Source organism: Chiloscyllium plagiosum, chromosome 3 (assembly GCF_004010195.1).
Source record: "Chiloscyllium plagiosum isolate BGI_BamShark_2017 chromosome 3, ASM401019v2, whole genome shotgun sequence".
In the NCBI taxonomy this organism is placed as follows: domain Eukaryota; kingdom Metazoa; phylum Chordata; class Chondrichthyes; order Orectolobiformes; family Hemiscylliidae; genus Chiloscyllium; species Chiloscyllium plagiosum.
This window is the reverse complement of record NC_057712.1, coordinates 132,923,767-132,940,520: the sequence shown is the minus strand read 5'-3', so window position 1 is coordinate 132,940,520 and position 16,754 is coordinate 132,923,767. Positions and strand designations below refer to the sequence as shown.

General features: G+C 41.5%; 1 protein-coding gene across 1 annotated transcript in view; it reads left to right on the top strand.

The window, feature by feature from the left end:
- LOC122540182 (dynein axonemal heavy chain 8-like) overlaps nt 1–16,754 on the top strand; it is a 1,320,893-nt gene that overhangs the window by 1,230,629 nt on the left and 73,510 nt on the right. The window contains exon 87 of the mRNA XM_043675532.1: nt 14,824–14,925. Within this exon, the coding sequence (XP_043531467.1) occupies nt 14,824–14,925 (102 nt within the window). The remainder of the gene's footprint in view (nt 1–14,823; nt 14,926–16,754) is intronic.

The following is a 16,754-nucleotide window of genomic DNA, read 5'->3' as shown; positions in this document are numbered from 1 at the left end:
CATCTCCTCCATGATTTTCACTTCCCTGGCCCCCAACGCCTTATCTTCACGATGGACATCCAGTCCCTATATACTTCCATCCGCCATCCCCCCTACCTTTTATCTCAGCCCGCTTGGCACACCAGCCTCACACCAGCTTATGCCCGAAACGTCGATTCTCCTGCTCCTCGGATGCTGCCTGGCCTGCTGTGTTTTTCCAGCACCACACTTTTCAACTGTAATCCTCTAAAGCTGTGCTTAGATCCTTGCTTCCTCCACCTTACGTAAGCTGTCGTCTTCCTTTTGAGGAGGAGCTCCTCTGTTCTCATCATCCAAAGTTCCTTAACCTTCCCTCTTCTTGCTTGTCTCCAAGAAACAAATTTGTGCATCACTCATAACAATTGCTCCTTAATCAGTCTCCACATGTCTGTTATGCCCTTTCTGTGGAACAACTGCTCCCACTCTGTACTTCCCAACTCCTGTCTGATAGCGTCATAATTTCCTTTTCCCCAATTATGTATCTTCCTTTGGTAACTGCTCCTTCCCCTCTCCAAATGTATGGTAAATAGGAGGCAGTTGTGATCACTGTCACCAAAGTGTTCTCCCACCGCAACATCTGACACCTGTCCTGGCTCATGCCGAGCACCAAATCCAAAATGGCCTCTCTCCCTGTCAGCCTGTCTATATACTGAGTAAAGAAACCCTCCTTAACACACCTGACAAAAATGGGTCCATCCAAACCATCTGCACTAAGGAGGTTCCAGTCAATGTTGGGAAAGTTGAAGTCACCCATAATAACAACCCTGTTACATCTGCATTTTTCCAAAGTCTGCTGGCCTATGAGTTCTTCAATCTCCCTAAAGCTATTCAGAGGTCTGTAGAAACTCCCAATGAGGAGGCTGCTCCCTTGTTGTTCCTAATTTCCACCCATACTATCTCAGTAGACAAACTTTCCTCAACATCCTTCATTTCTGTAGCTGTGGTGCACTCTCTGATTAGTAATGCTACACCCCCTCCTCTTTTTCCACCCTCTCTGTTCTTTCTAAACATTCTAAACCCTAGAACATCTAGCAACCATTCCTGCCCCTGTGAAACCCACATCTCCATTATGGCCACAATATCATAGTCCCAAGTACTGATCCATACTGTAAGTTCATCACTCTTATTTCTGGCACTCCTTGCATTAAAGCAGACACACTTTAATTGATCCCTTTGTTCCATCACATGAATAACCTTCCCGATAGATTAGTTACATCCTGTCACTTCCCGTCTCAGATATGTAGCTCTGGTTCATTTACCCATGACTAATGCACCTAACCTACGCATCCCTCAACATTATGTGCAATTTGCCATGGGCCAATTCACCTAACCTGCACATCTTTGGATTGCGGGAGGAAACCGGAGCACCCGGAGGAAACCCACGTGAACACGTGGATAACGTGCAAACTCCACACAGTTGCCCAAGGCTGGAATCGAACCCAGGTCCCTGGCACTGTGAGGCATCAGTGCTAACCACTGAGCCATCGTGCCTCCCTAAATTGGGATTTCAGAGATGCCAGAGTGAGGATAAGGAAGCCAGCTGAATTTAACAATACAATAAAATGTTCTTCTTTAAGTGGCATGTATTATAATGTCAGCAATCATGTCTTTTTGGCTTTCATGGTCCTTGACAACAACTAATACTAGTTGTTCTCAAACCTTGGACCTGCTCTGCTTAAGCTTTTGGAGTATACCCTTGTTTATCTCTGTCTCATTCTACTACATTTAATTTTATCATTCACTATTATCTTGTCTCTCTCTCTCGCTCTCTCTTAACACAATCCCACAAAATTGTAGTTGTCTGTTGCCTATCATCTGCAAAGGTTCTTGTGTGCACAATTTCTTCAACTTTTCCTCTTTAATTATGTGTGTTATCAATTAATTCCCATTATACATCTCAGAAACAATGGGCCGATTCTTACTTGAGATTTCTTTGTATTTCACAGAGGGTTTCTGATTATTTGATTGTTTGATTTATTGTTGTGTATACTGAGGTACAGTGAAAAGTCTTGCTTTGCATGCTGTATAGGTAGATTGTACCATACAAAGTGCATCAGGTTGGCAGGACAGAGTGCAGCATGCAGTGTTACTGCCGCAGAGAAGGTTCACAGAGAGGGATCAGATTAGTATTTGAGAGGCTCGTTCAAAAGTAACAGTGGGAAACAAGGTGTTCTTGATTCTGTTTGTACGTATATTCAAACCTTTATGTCTTCTGCCCGAAGGAAGAGAGAATAACCAGGGTGGGAGGAGTCTTTGATTTTGTTGGTTGCTTTCCCAAAGCAGTAGAAGTTTAGATGGAGTCATTGGATGGAAGGCTGGTTTGTGTGATGTATTGACTGTGTTCCTGGTACCGTAACTCCTTGTGGTCTTGGGAAGAGCAGTTGCCATACCACGTTGTGATACATCCAGATAGGATACTTTCTAAGGTACATTTATAAACATTGGTAAGAGTCCTTGTGAACCTCCTGAGGAAGCAGCGATGTTACTGCACTTTTTGACCATTGCGTCGGTGTGGGTGAACCAGGACAGATTACTGGAGATCATCAATGCCAGGAACAAGATCCACCATTGATGCAGACAGGAGCATGCCCTGTACTCCTTTTGCTGAAGTCAGTGACTTCAGCAGTGACTTCTTTGCTTTCTTCACACCATGCCGCTAAGCACTCAATCTCCCCTGTATTCTGTCTCACTTTTGTTTAGGATCCAACCTACAATGGTGGTGTTGTCAGCAATTTGTATGTAAAGTTGGGACAGAATTTGGCCACATGGTTGTGAAACTGTAAGAAGTATAGTAGAGTGCTGGATACGCTTCCTTGTGGAGCATTGGTGTTGAGGATTTTGGCGGAGGAGGTGTTCTCATCTATTCTTACAGATTGAGGTCTGTGGGTCAGGAAGTCGAGGATCCTGTTACGGGATCCTGTTAAACAAACCCAAACTAATCACACGGACACCCGATGTTTGTGGCAAGGCTTACATGACATAACGGGCTACAAAGCAAAGTCAAACTGAATCACAGGCAGCAGTACATCCCTACCTGATGAACTCAATGCATTCTATGCTCACTTGTTATGTACGTGTCCTTGTTATCCAGATGTTCGAGGGATGAGTGTAAGGGCCGGGAGATGGTGTCTGCTATGGGCATGTTGCACCAGTAGGTGAACTGAAAAGGATCAAGGCAATCTGGGAAGCTGGAGTTGGTGTGAGCCATGACTAACCTCTCAAAGCATGTCATAATGATGGAGCCAGCTAGTAGTCTTTGAGGCACACTGCATGTGTTTTCTTTGTTACTGGGATGATCCTGATCTTCTTGAAGTATTTGGCGACTTCAGATTACAGTAAGAGAAGGTTAAAGATGTCTGCAAATAGTCCCACCAGCTGGCCCATAAAGGATCTGAGTGCACAGTCAGGGATTCTATCTGGGCTAGTTGTTTTCTATGGGTTCACTCCCAAGAAAGACGATTTAATGTCTGTGGCAGCAACTGTGGGTACAGGTATATCCAAAGCTGTTGGGATAGGTGACGTCATTTCATTGACTTTCTGTTCAAAGTGAGCATAGAATGAGCTCATCAGGTAGGGATGTACTGCTGCCTATTATTCAGTTCGACTTCGCTTTGTAGCCCGTTATGTCGAAGAGGCCTTGCCATAAACAATGGCTGTCCGTGTGGTTGGTCGGGGTTTTATTTTATATTCACTCATTGGACGTGGGCATCACTGGCCCGCTCAGTGTTTATTGGTCATTCCTCATTGCTCAGAGACCCATTGCTGTGGGTCTGGAGTCACATGTCAGCCAGACCAAGTGGGAATGGCAGGTTTCTTCCCTAAAGGACTTTTCCCTAAAATTTATCTATCTTTGTTTGAAAACATTACAATGAGGTAGCCTCAATTGCCTCATTGGGCAGGGAATTCCCCAGATTCACAACTCTTTGGGAGAAGAGGTTCCACCTCAAATCAGTCCTGAATCTACCCCCCTTATTTTGAGGCTACGCCCCCCAGTTCTAGTTTCACCTGCCATTGGAAACAACATTCCTACTTCCACGTTATATATTGCTTTCATAATTGTATATGTTTCTATAAGATGCCCCCATATTCTTTGCAAATCCGATCACTACGGCCATGAATATGATGGGTCCTTCAGTTGTGACCTATTTATGTGGAGGCTGTTTGACAGTTGCTGCATTTGTTGCTCCTCTGGCCCTTTGCATTGCACCTTACATCAACACATTCATAGCCTTATCTGATGACTGTTGACAACCATGACAAGTGCCTGGCTCTGTGCCTACGCTAAACAGCAAGGCAAGACAGAAGTACTCTGAACCTTTAATGGTGTGGCTGTGGGGTTAAAGTACCAAAGGTAGGAAAGGCAATGTGAGCATTGAAGTGGGCTCAAAGTGAGTGAGCACTAAGAGAGTGAGCAAGATCCCTGAGATGTACCCTTATCCAAAGCTGAACTAGGTGTCTCTCCCTGAGCGGAGAAAGTGAGGTCTGCAGATGCTGGAGATCAAAGTTGACCAGCAATAAAGTTTCAACTCTCTCCCTGAGCACAAAATGTCCTTGCACCAATGAAAGATGTCAATTCATTCCAGAGTGCAGAAGTGCACTGTGAGTGAACTAGGTATGTGCCATGATGATATAGCTATGTTGGCATATATCAGACATCAAGGTCCATGGATTTGGGATGCATACAGTCACCTCCCATGGAACATGACCTGAGATGTTAATGCCGGGAGTCCAAGATTGAGGTATGAAGCAACAAATAGTGAGCTGGAGTCATGAGGTAACTGCTTTGACATTCATTTTGGGAATTCTTGGTGTCTACTTTCTCTCCAGTGGAACAGATGGGGCATGGGAAACTGTATTTTAATGAGGTAATGTTAGGTGATAATGAGAGACAATCCAGACAAATAAGTCTCTCGCTGCTCACTCGGAGATCCTCACTGGATACCTTGTCTTGTTTCCTAGTGTTCTCACCATCGCACATGTCACTCCTCCAGGGCTGGGAAAGATTCCACCTAATATTTCTGTTGACTTTAATTTTCCTGATGTAAGTTTGAGGGGATATTTCAGCATACTCAGAATAAGTATATTTCCACCATAAATGAAAGTTCTAGTAGTTAGGGAAAGCATTAAACTTAAGGAAAAAGGACATTAATGTGAAAAGTTGAGCAGCCAGTCAGATGATTGGTAAGAATATAAAGAACAGCAGAGAATGACTAAAATGTCAATTAGGAGGAAGAAATTAAAATATGACAGGGTGCTAGCTAGTAATGTAAAAATAGATGGCAACAGTTTCCACAGATTTTTGGTAAAGAAAATAAGTACAAGTGAAGTGAGTGTTGATCTTCTAGAGTGAGAGTTGGAAATTCAAGGCAAATGATGGAGAAATAATAAATATAACAAATAAATAATTTTCTTGTCTTCACCGATGAGGATCCAAAAATATTCCATCAATTTTTTTGGTTACAATTCATTTATGAGATGTAGGCATCAGTGGCCAAGCCAGCATTCATTGCCCATCCTCAATTGCCCAGAGGAAAGATTAGAGTTAACCAGATTGCTGTGGTTCTGATATCATATGTAGGCTATATTAGATAACAGATTTCCTTCCTTAAGTGAATATTGAGTGAAAGATTAGATTAGATTAGATTAGATTAGATTAGATTACTTTACAGTGTGGAAATAGGCCCTTCGGCCCAACAAGTCCACACCGACCCGCCGAAGCGCAAACCACCCATATATTTACCCCTTGCCTAACACTAGGGACAATTTAGCATGGCCAATTCACCTGACCTGCACATCTTAGTGACTGTGGGAGGAAACCGGAGCACCCGGAGGAAACCCACGCAGACACGGGGAGAATGTGCAAACTCCACACAGTCGCCTGAGGCGGGAATTGAACCCAGGTCTCTGGCGCTGCGAGGCAGCAGTGCTAACCACTGTGCCACCGTGCTGCCCAAAAGTGATAGGTTTTTACAACAATTGGTAGCAGGCTTTTACTGATTTAAAATTTCACCAGTTGGCACAGTGGAGATTCCTGTTTCCAGAGCATTAGTCTGGGGTTCTAGATGAATAGACCTGTGACCTTGCCAATATACCATTGTCTCCCAATCAGAAGGTGCAGGAATGTGAGGAATGGAGTGAATGCTATTCACCAGAGAAGCAGCACTAAGCAAACTGGTGGAGTTGTGGGCTAACAAGTGTCTGGGTTCAAATGGACTTTATCCCAAGATCTTAACAGAGGTGTCTGATGTGATGCTTGGTGTTAATGTTGAAAATTCCCTCAATTCAGGAAAGATTCCATTGGATTGAAAAGCTGCAAATAAAAAGTGGTGGCAAGAAACAGGAAACTATATATGAGTTAGCTTGACATTTGTCATGGGGAAGATGTTACAATAAATCATTAAAGAGATTATAAATTTCCACTTACCAATACCTGAGGTAATTCATAGAATCATAGAATTGGGAAGAATCAGCATGGTTTTGTAAAGGGAAATCATGTTTACCCATTGTTTGGAGTTTTTGGAGATAAGGGAAAGTCTGTTAGTTGGATTTTCAGAGGCATTTGATACAGTGCCACATATGGTACTTTGAATGGGAAATAGTTTGGGAAAAGGGAAAAGTCCAAAAGGACCCAGATGATCTGATAAGCGTCACTGAAGGTAAGCATACAGTTGCAGTAGGTGGGCAAGAAGACCTAAATGGTACATTGGCCTCCATAATGAGAGGATTCTGATGGTATTTGTATGACACCTTTACCTGGTGAACTATAATCCACTCGCTGTCCACAGCTCTGTGAGGGAATCACCACTTCTTCACCCAGAATCTCATTTTTCATAACAGTAAGCATACTGGAATTCCTACTGCTTCAGCTTCAGTTTGAATCAGTTGGATTGACTTGCCTAGCCTCAGAGAAGACTTACTGAGCACTTCCATTGGAACTTCTAGATAGCCAAATATTTGATCTGTGGTGCCAATTTTAACTCCGGCAATAGTATTCCTCAGATTATTGCACTTTACACATTACATATGTACACATTACATATATGTTATCTTCACAGACCAAATCGCTTCCCCCAAGTATGTCACTGCCTTCTAACTGAAACAATGCATCACCCTGACAGTTAAAGTTCCAGAAACTATGTGATATTCCAGATATACCTGACACAGAGACATCATCGATATATACTTGCCTCGAGAACCTTTACAAAACTTTGGCATTCAATGTATTCTCAGCTCTCTTTCCCCAACAAACAAGTTTAGATGGCTCATATATTCTAAATGTCACTGTAGGTTTAGCAACTTCATTTGGTGGATAAGATGTTACCTTTCCTTTTGAGGAGAAAGTTTGTATCTCTCAAGTATCTTATTCATCTCCTCTGCATTCATAACAATATTTGTACTTGGTCTAATAGATGTAGTCAGAGCTACAACTAGAATTTTTGTATTTTCAATCAAAGCCCCATTCTCTACATTGACCTTGTGTATCCTTGAAAGTCCCATGTGTTTACCCAGTAACGTTGACCAATCTGTATAAATATCTCCTACCTTGGGCGATGGAAACACTAAGCCTTTTGGAAATAATTTCTGTTATCAGCACCTTCCTCTGACTTGAAGTTGAGATACCAGGGTATTTCCAGCTCTCCTTTCCAGTCCCTGGCTACTTGTCTTCTCTTATCCTTCCATCTTATATTCTTTAGATTTGTGCGGGCAATGAGAAAAGGATTTGCATTTGTGGACAAGCTTATAATCATCAGCAATCTTAGATGCACATTTGGCTTTTGAAACCTTCTACTTTCTTACTATGTGGGTTCTTACCATTGGAGGAAATGCATTTTCACATTCCTCGACAGAAAAGTATTTGTCCCACTCTGTCAATTTCCATATAAATCTGTCCAGGCTATTTCAGGGGTTCCAAAATTTCTACCTGTAAGCTCAGGGACAAATTCATACTCACTGAGAATAGCCTTTTTTTTTGCCATCTCACAATCTACGGAAACTTCCTCAGGTAGTATGTGTAAATTGCATGAGCTCCACACATCAACCTGATCTTCAGGGGCAGTTTTCTCTTGACCACCTTTTCTCAGAGAGTCATAGAGATGTACAGCACAGGAACAAACCTTTCGGTCCAACTTGTCCAAGCCAACTAGATATACTAAAGTAATCTGGGGCAGCACGGTGGCTCAGTTGCTAGCACAGCTGCCTCACAGCACCAGGGACTCAGGTTTGATTCCAGCCTTGGGTGACTGTCTGTGTGGAGTTTGCACATTCTCCCTGTGTCTGTGTGGGTTCCCTCCAGTTTCGTCCTGCAGTCCAAAAATGTGCAGGTCAGGTGAATTGGCCATTCTAAATTGCCCATAGTGTTAGGTGCACTAGTTAGAGGGAAATGGATCTGAGTGGGTTACTCTTCGGAGGGTCAGTGTGGACTTGTTGGGCTGAAGGGCCCGTTTCCACCCATTAGGGAATCTAACCTAATCTCATTTGCCAGCACTTAGCCCATAAACCCTTTAAACCCTTCCTATTCATACACCCAACCAGATGCCTTTTAAATGCTGTAATTGTACCAGCCTCCACCTCTTCCTCTGGCAGCTCATTCCATATACACACCACCCTCTGTATGAAAAAGTTACCCCTTAGGTCCCTTTTATATCTTTCCCCTCTCACCCTGAGTCTAGTTCTGGACTCCCCCATCCCAGGGAAAATACCTTGTCTATTTATCCTATCCATGTCCCTAGTGATTTTATAAACCTCAGCCTCAGCCGCTCAAGGGAAAACAGTCCCAGCCTATTCAGCCTCTCCCTGTAGTTCAAATCCTCCAACCCTGACAACATCCTTGTAAATCTTTTCTGATCCGTTTCAAGTTTCACAACATCCTTTCAATAGGAAGGAGACCAGAATTGCACACAATATTCCAAAAGTGGACTAACTGATGCCATGTACAGCCGCAATATGACCCCCAATTCCTATATTCAATGCTCTGACCAATAAAGGAAAACAGACCAAGCGCCTTCCTCACTATCCTATCTACCTGCGACTCTACTTTCAAGAAGCTATAAACCTGCACTCCAAGATCTCTTTGTTCAGCAACACTCCCAAGGACCTTATGATTAAGTGCATAAGTCTGATTTGCTTTTCCAAAATGCAGCACCTCGCATTTATCTAAATTAACCTCCAACTGCCACTCCTCAGCCCATTGATCCATCTGATCAAGATCTGGTTATACTCTGAGATAATCTTAGAACATAGAATATTACAGAGCAGTACAGCCTCTTCGGCCCTTGATTTTGCGCCGACCTGTGGAACCAATCTGAAGCCCATCTAACCCACACTATTCCATTCTCGTCCATATGCCTATCCAATGACCAAGTAAATGCTCTTAAAGTTGATGAGTCTACTACTGTTGCAGGCAGGGCGTTCCACGCTCTTACTACTCTCTGAATAAAGAAACTATCTCTGACATCTGTCCTATATCTATCACCCCTCAATCTAAAACAATGTCCCCCCATGTTAATCATCACTATCCAAAGAAAAAGGTTCTCACTGTCCACCCTGTCTAACCTTCTGGTTATCTTATATGTCTCAATTAAGTCACCTCTCAACCTCTCGAATGAAAATAGCCTCAAGTCCCTCAGTCTTTCCTCATAAGACCTTCCCTCCATACCACATAACATTCTATTAAACCTCCTCTGAACCCTCTCCAAAGCTTCCACATTCTTCCTATAATGTGGTGACCAGAAGTGTATGCAATACCCCAAGTGCCTTCTTAACAACCCTATAAACCTGGCTGGCAACTTTCAGGGATCTATGTACATGGACACGGTGATCTCTATGCTCATCTACACTACCAAAAATCTTACCATGATTTGGAGGTGCCGCTATTGGACTGGGGTAGACAAAGTTAAAAATCACACAACATCAGGTTATAGTCCAACAGGTTTATTTGGAAGCACTAGCTTTCGAAGTGCTGCTTTTTCATCAGCTGGCTGTGAAGCAGAATCGTAAGACACAGACTACAGCAATAGGATTGCAGTGTCATGGAATGTAATATTAAACAAATTTAGCTTAAGTCTATCAACTTTTAGAATGACCATATTAGTTTTGGTTCCTTCATATGTAAATCCCAAAACTTTTGTGTGTGTGTGTATAGTGCAATGGGGTCACCTGTAGTTTGTTCATGTTACACTAAAGGTGACCCCACCACTATGCACACACATGCACACACACTCTCACACACACACACACACGCACATGCACACAGACCCTCTCTCATATGCTCACACACAGACACTCCACACTCACACTCACATACGCACCCTCTCATCCGGCCCAGGAAACTTATTTAGTCTCACATGTTCCAGAATTGCTAATATCTCCTCCTTGTGAACCTCAATTCCATCTAGTCTAGTAGCCTGGATCTCAGTATTCTCCTTGACAACATTGTGTTTTTCCAGTGTGAATACTGATGAAAAATATTCACTTAATGCTTCTCCTAACTGCTCAGACTCCATGCAAAACATGCCACTACTGTCCTTGATTGGCCCTAATCTTTCTCTAGTCATTAGTTTAGTCCTGATATACTTATAGAAGCTTTAGGGAATTTTTTTGCTGTCCACTACACCTCCAATTTTGGTGTCATCTACAAACTTACTAACAATACCTGCTTTGTTAACATCCAAACCATTTATGTAAATGACGAAAAACAGTGGGCCCAGCACCAATTCTTGTGGCACTCCATTAGTCACAGGCCTCCAGTCTGAAAAGCAACCCTTCAACATCACCCTCTGTCTTCTACCTTCGAGCCAGTTCTGTATCCAAATGGCTAGTTCTCCCAGTATTCCATGAGATCTAACCTTGCAAACCAGTCTCCCACGAGGAACCTAGTCAAACGCCTTACTGAAGTCCATATAGATCACGTCTACTGCTCTGCCCTCACCAATTCTCTTTGTTACTTCTTCAAAAACTCAATCAAGTTCGTGAGACATGATGTCCCATGCACAAAGTCATGCTGCCGATCCCTAATCAGACCTTGTCTTTCCAAATCCATGTAAATCAATCCTATCCCTCAGGATTCCCTCCAACAACGTGCCCACCACTGATGTCAGGCTCACCAGACAATAGCTCCCTGGCTTGTCCTTACCACCTTTCTTAAATTGTGGCACCACATTAACCAACCTCCAGTCTTCTGGCATCTCACCTGTGACAATGAATGATACAGATATCTCAGCAAAGGGCAAAGCAATTAAACAAATCATCTACTTTCTTTTCAACAAACACTTAGAGGTTTTTGACAAGCAATCATTCATGTGATGTGGGGATGCTAGCTGGACCAGCATTTGTTGTCCATCTCTAATTGCCCAGATAGCAGTTAAGAGTCAATTACATTGCTCTGGGTCTGGAGTCACATCTAAGACCATAATTTAATATAGTGGCAGATGGATTTTTTTCCTGACAATTGATAATGATTTCATGGTCATTAGACTCTTAATTTCAGACTTTAGTGCATTCAAATTCCAGCATGTGCCACAGGATACTGACCTGGATTCTGGAACATTACCTGGGTCTCTGGATTAATAGTTGAGCAATAATACTAGAGAAGCATCTGTGAAGGGAAGGGTCTATTCTGAGGAAGGGTCACTCGACTGGAAATGTTAACTCTGATTTCTCTCCACAGATGCTGCCAGACCTGCTGAGCTTTTCCAGCAATTTCTGTTTTTGTCTCTGATTTACAGCATCCATTGTTCTTTCAGTTTTTATTTAGCAATAATACCATAAGGCCATTGCCTCCCCTGTTGTGCACATTTAAATGGTTTCTCATTGGTTCTTGGGCTGGAGTCAGATCTTTCTTAATAAGTACTTATCTCAGAGCTACAGACATCTTTCTTTTTAGTTACAATTTCTTTTTTTAAATTGTGAAAACCCTTTTTCACTCTCTCACCTTTTAATCTCTTTTTTTCCTTTTCCTCTTTCTGTTTGCAATGGTATTTCTTTTTCCTTTTCCTCTCTCTGAAATGTGATTTCCTTTATCTCTTTAGAATTTCTTCTTTTTCAACTGAATCTGTGCCAGTGTTTCATTATTTTCTTTTGACACGACTCAGCCCTCTGGCTTGTTGACTCTAATCTTCAAATACTTAGCAACTTTTAGCCAGGAGTATGATCAAAATTAGCTCTGTATAACTGATCAAGTAATGTGTTCATGTAATGTACATGTTCTTCCCAGGTTTGTGTGAGAACAACCAGGTCAAAGTCCATTATTAAGGATGAGATCACAGAGTACTTGGAAGTGCATGGTAAAATAGGGCTGAGTCAGCATGGCTTCATCAAAGAGAGGTCACGCCTGATAAATCTGTTAAAATTCTTTGAAGAGGTAATTAGTAGGAGAGCCAGCAGATGTGATCTATTTGGTTTTCCTGAAGGCCTTTGCCAAGATGTTGCACAGGAGGATGCTAAATAAGATAGGAGCCCATGGTGTTATGGGCAACACACTGGCATGGAGAGAGGATTGGCTGTTTGGTCAAAGGCAGAGCATAGGGATCAATGCATCTTTTTCAGGATGGCAGTCAGTCACTAGTGGATTTTCCCAGGGGTCAGTGTTGAGACCACAACTATTCACATTATACTTTAATGATCTGGATTAAGGAACTGAGAGCATTGTTGCTAGATTTTCACATGACACATGATAGTGGGGGGAGGAAGGTAGTGTTGAGGAAGTGGGAAGGCTGCAGAAGGACTTGGATATGCTAAGCTAGTTGGCAAAGAAGTGGCAAATAGAATACAATGTGCTAAAGTGTGAGATTATGCACTTTGGTAGGAAGAATAGAAGCTTAGATGATTTTCTAAGGGTAAAGGCTTCAGAAATCTGAAGCACAAAGAGAATTGGGCTTCCAAGTTCAACATTCTCTTAAGAATAACATGCACGTTCAATGGGCAGTTAGGAAGGCAATGTTCGCATTCATTTTAAGAGAGTGAGATTACAAGAGCAGAGATGTATGCTGAGGCTCTATAAGGCTCTGAGGAGAAAGTGAGGACTGCAGATGCTGGAGATCAGAGCTGAAAATGTGTTGCTGGAAAAGCGCAGCAGGTCAGGCAGCATCCAAGGAACAGGAGAATCGACATTTCGGGCATAAGCCCTTCTTCAGGAAGGTTTCCTGAAGAAGGGCTTATGCCCGAAACGTCGATTCTCCTGTTCCTTGGATGCTGCCTGACCTGCTGCGCTTTTCCAGCAACACATTTTCAGCTCTATAAGGCTCTGGCCAGACTACGTTTGGAATATTTTGAGCAATTTTGGGCACCAGATTTAAGGAAGAATGTTCCTGGTATTGGAGGGGTCCAGGGGAGGTTTACAAGAATGATAACAGCAATGAAGAGATTGAGGACTCTATGTCTGTACTTAGTGGAATTTAGAAGGATGAGGAGGGATCTGATTGTAACTTACAGACCACTGATAGAGTGGACATGGAAAAGATGTTACCAGTGGTAGGAGAAATTAGCACTAAAGTCCCAGCATCAGAGTGAAGAAATGACCCTTCAGAACTGATTTAAGGAGGAATTTCCTCAGCCAGAGGGTGGTGAATCACAGGGGAAAAGCTGTGGAAGCTAAGTCAATGAGTCTATTTAAGAAAAAGCGATTGATAAGTTCTGAATTAGTAAAGGGATTAAAGGTTAAGGGGACAAGACAAGAGAGTGGGTTTGAGAAACATATCACCAATGATCAAATGATGGAGCAAACTCCATGGACTGAATGGCCTAATCCAACTCCGATATCTTATGGTCATTGATGACTTGGTTAATTGTTGAAGTGTTGCTGAGGCATTTTTCCTCTAAGTGGTACAATATTACATTGCTAAAGTCCATTTGGTGTGACAATAGCTGATAGTTATTTGGCTGCAACAGTCAATGGAACTTGCCAATGATCTTTAACAAGTCAATTGTTGTGACAAATCAATGCTGTCAATTCAGTCCTCCAATTAGATCTGAATCCTCCATTGATACCATGTTGATGTTATCTGTCTGGTTTTGGCACCATCACAACAGATGAACTCCAGCTCCTATGACTTGGTTCAGAGATGCTGTTATACTAGTCATAAACTTTGTAAACCTCTGACATTGATACATGAATCTCATCAGCTCTACCTATCAACCTGCTTTGCATGGGCAATGGCCAGTTTTCTTTCAGTCATTCAGTTTGTTCACTACCTTCTCAAATGATGAAGAAGCCTCTACATCATTCTTCTCAACATTTGTAGAAATCATATACATTTAAATATTCAGATTATGGCTCAGGATTTCCTTTTTGAAATTTGCTCTCTTTATCATTTTTGGTTTTCTGAATCTAGTTCAAGCCTCTAAATGCTCATTCTATCCCTTTTCCCTCAAATTCAAACTTTCTCATTTCCATTTGGATCCATTTCAATGACAATATTCTTTCCTTCCTAGTATTAAGCTGGCTTATTTATTTTTCAAAAAGTGTGGTGCTGGAAAAGCACAGCCAATCAGACAGCATCCGAGAAGCAGGAATGAATGAAGAGCTTATGGTCGAAATGTCGACTCTTCTCAGATGCTGCCTGACTGGCTCTGCTTTTCCAGCACCACACTTTTTGACTCTGATCTCCAGCATCTGGAGTCCTCACTTCCTCCTTATTTCTGTTTCACCCAATCCCTTGTCAAATATCCTAGTTTTCCAAATAAAATGTGATTCGAACAAATCTACTTCAAACTCATACCTCCATTATTTAAACAAAATGCATTATATTTTGTTGTGAGATGTTATAAACATTTGTGAGATTTTTCTGTGTCACATTTGGATTCACTCAGGGTGTGTCATGGAATACTGTACGTTACATGCTTGGAGAGGTTCAGTATGGAGGACGTGTCACAGACGACTATGATAAACGTCTCCTCAACTGTTTTTGCAAGGTAACCCCACTCTTACAAAGTGTAAGTGGATGTTTTTGGAGCATGTATGATTGTATGATAAAGTTTCTACTTTGGATGCAATTGAAAATATTGAGCAATTTTTTCTCTAAGTTGTCAATCCTTTAAGGAGTGACTTATTTTCTCACCTTCCTACACAATCTCATTTGTATAATGCTGAACTTAAGCTGTGCCTTAGACAACTGGAAAAGCTTTTAAAATTTATTCATTAAATATTTCTTTGAAAAATCTCAAATCATTTAATTTGATAGAATTTGCTTGCATAGCTGAAAATAGTTCAACACAAAAATGGTTTTGCTTTTAATGACAATGTCAGTCACTGTCTGGAAATAAACTCATTTTGAATTTCAAGCTCATGCTTTAAAATAAGCAATTTGTCTGTTATTTTGGAGTACAACACTCAGCATTTTCTTGAAGTATTTAAAACATACCTCCATGCCCTTGCACATCTGTAAAAGACTCAACTTGATTTTTAGTATTCCCCAAAAGCTTGCAAGCAAATAAAGATCTCCAAGATTCCCAATAGTGGTTCGTTTGACCTGGGATGAGGGGCTAGTGACCAACTTAAAGCTTAATTGCTTTTAAACAAGTGCAAAAGTTTAATATTTGCGAAACTTGGTTTGTGCTTAAAATTCTTTTGCAATGAAAAAGGATGAGAGCAGCTGAGTTAAAAACCAACCCTGTTTTTCTTAGATGAGATTAGATTCCCTACTGTGTGGGGCCAGTATTGGTAAAATTTAGAAAGCTATCTGAATAGAGAATTTAACATCATTGGACATTGTGTCACACCTCCAGGGCAGGTGGGAGAAGACCCTCCTAATTTGATTAATGTTATAACTTTCATTATTTTTGTTATTTGTGCTGGATTAACATGTCTCACAAACCTGTTTGAAGAGGCAGAGTGATAGGCATTGTTTACTTGGACTTTAAAAGCCTTTGAGAAGGTTCCATATGTTAGACTAATTAGTAAAGTGTTATGGACCAGGCAAGACGTCCTCAAAATACTTTAAGGAGGTAGCCCAGAACCTAACTTTTCTAGTTGTTTTAAGCAGATTTAAGATGAATATTCCAGGTCTGATGCAGCTGGTCAAACCATTCAGTTTTAAAGTAAACAGAAATTACTTACATACAAACAAAATAAGAACCAAATTTAGAATAATGTAGCCCAGAACCTAACTTTTCTAGTTGTTTTAAGCAGATTTAAGATGAATATTCCAGGTCTGATGCAGCTGGTCAAACAGAAATTACTTACATACAAACAAAATAAGAACCAAATTTAGAATAATTTAACTATTTAAAAATGCAACCGACAGGAAAACATAACTCAACAAATTTCTGATTTCCTGCAATATTCCATAACTCACCCCTTGGGAAAAAGGTAAATTCAAACACAGGTTCTTACAGGAGAGAGATGTCAGAGAGAGAGGATCAGCATGAACCTATTTCTTTGGGTCCTCAGCTAAAACTAAAACCAAACCAAACCAGACACGAACAATCCGTGAACTGGGAGAACTGGCCACTCTCCTTTCACTGTGCAAGTGTTTTATAAAAACCTTTAGAGGTTTTTCAAATAGATTCCTACAGACATAGTGGAACCTCTGCCTTATAACCTCTCTCTCAAAAAAATCAAGGACAGAATAACCTTGTTAAAGGAGCAGCATCGTCACAAAAGTCAGATCACATGCGATTCAGGGTGAGCTTGCCAATTGGACACAGAATTGGCTTTACGATGGGAGACAGGGGATGGTGTTAGAGGGTTATTATTCAGACTGGAGGTCTGTGACCAGCGGTGTTCCACAGGGATCGGTACT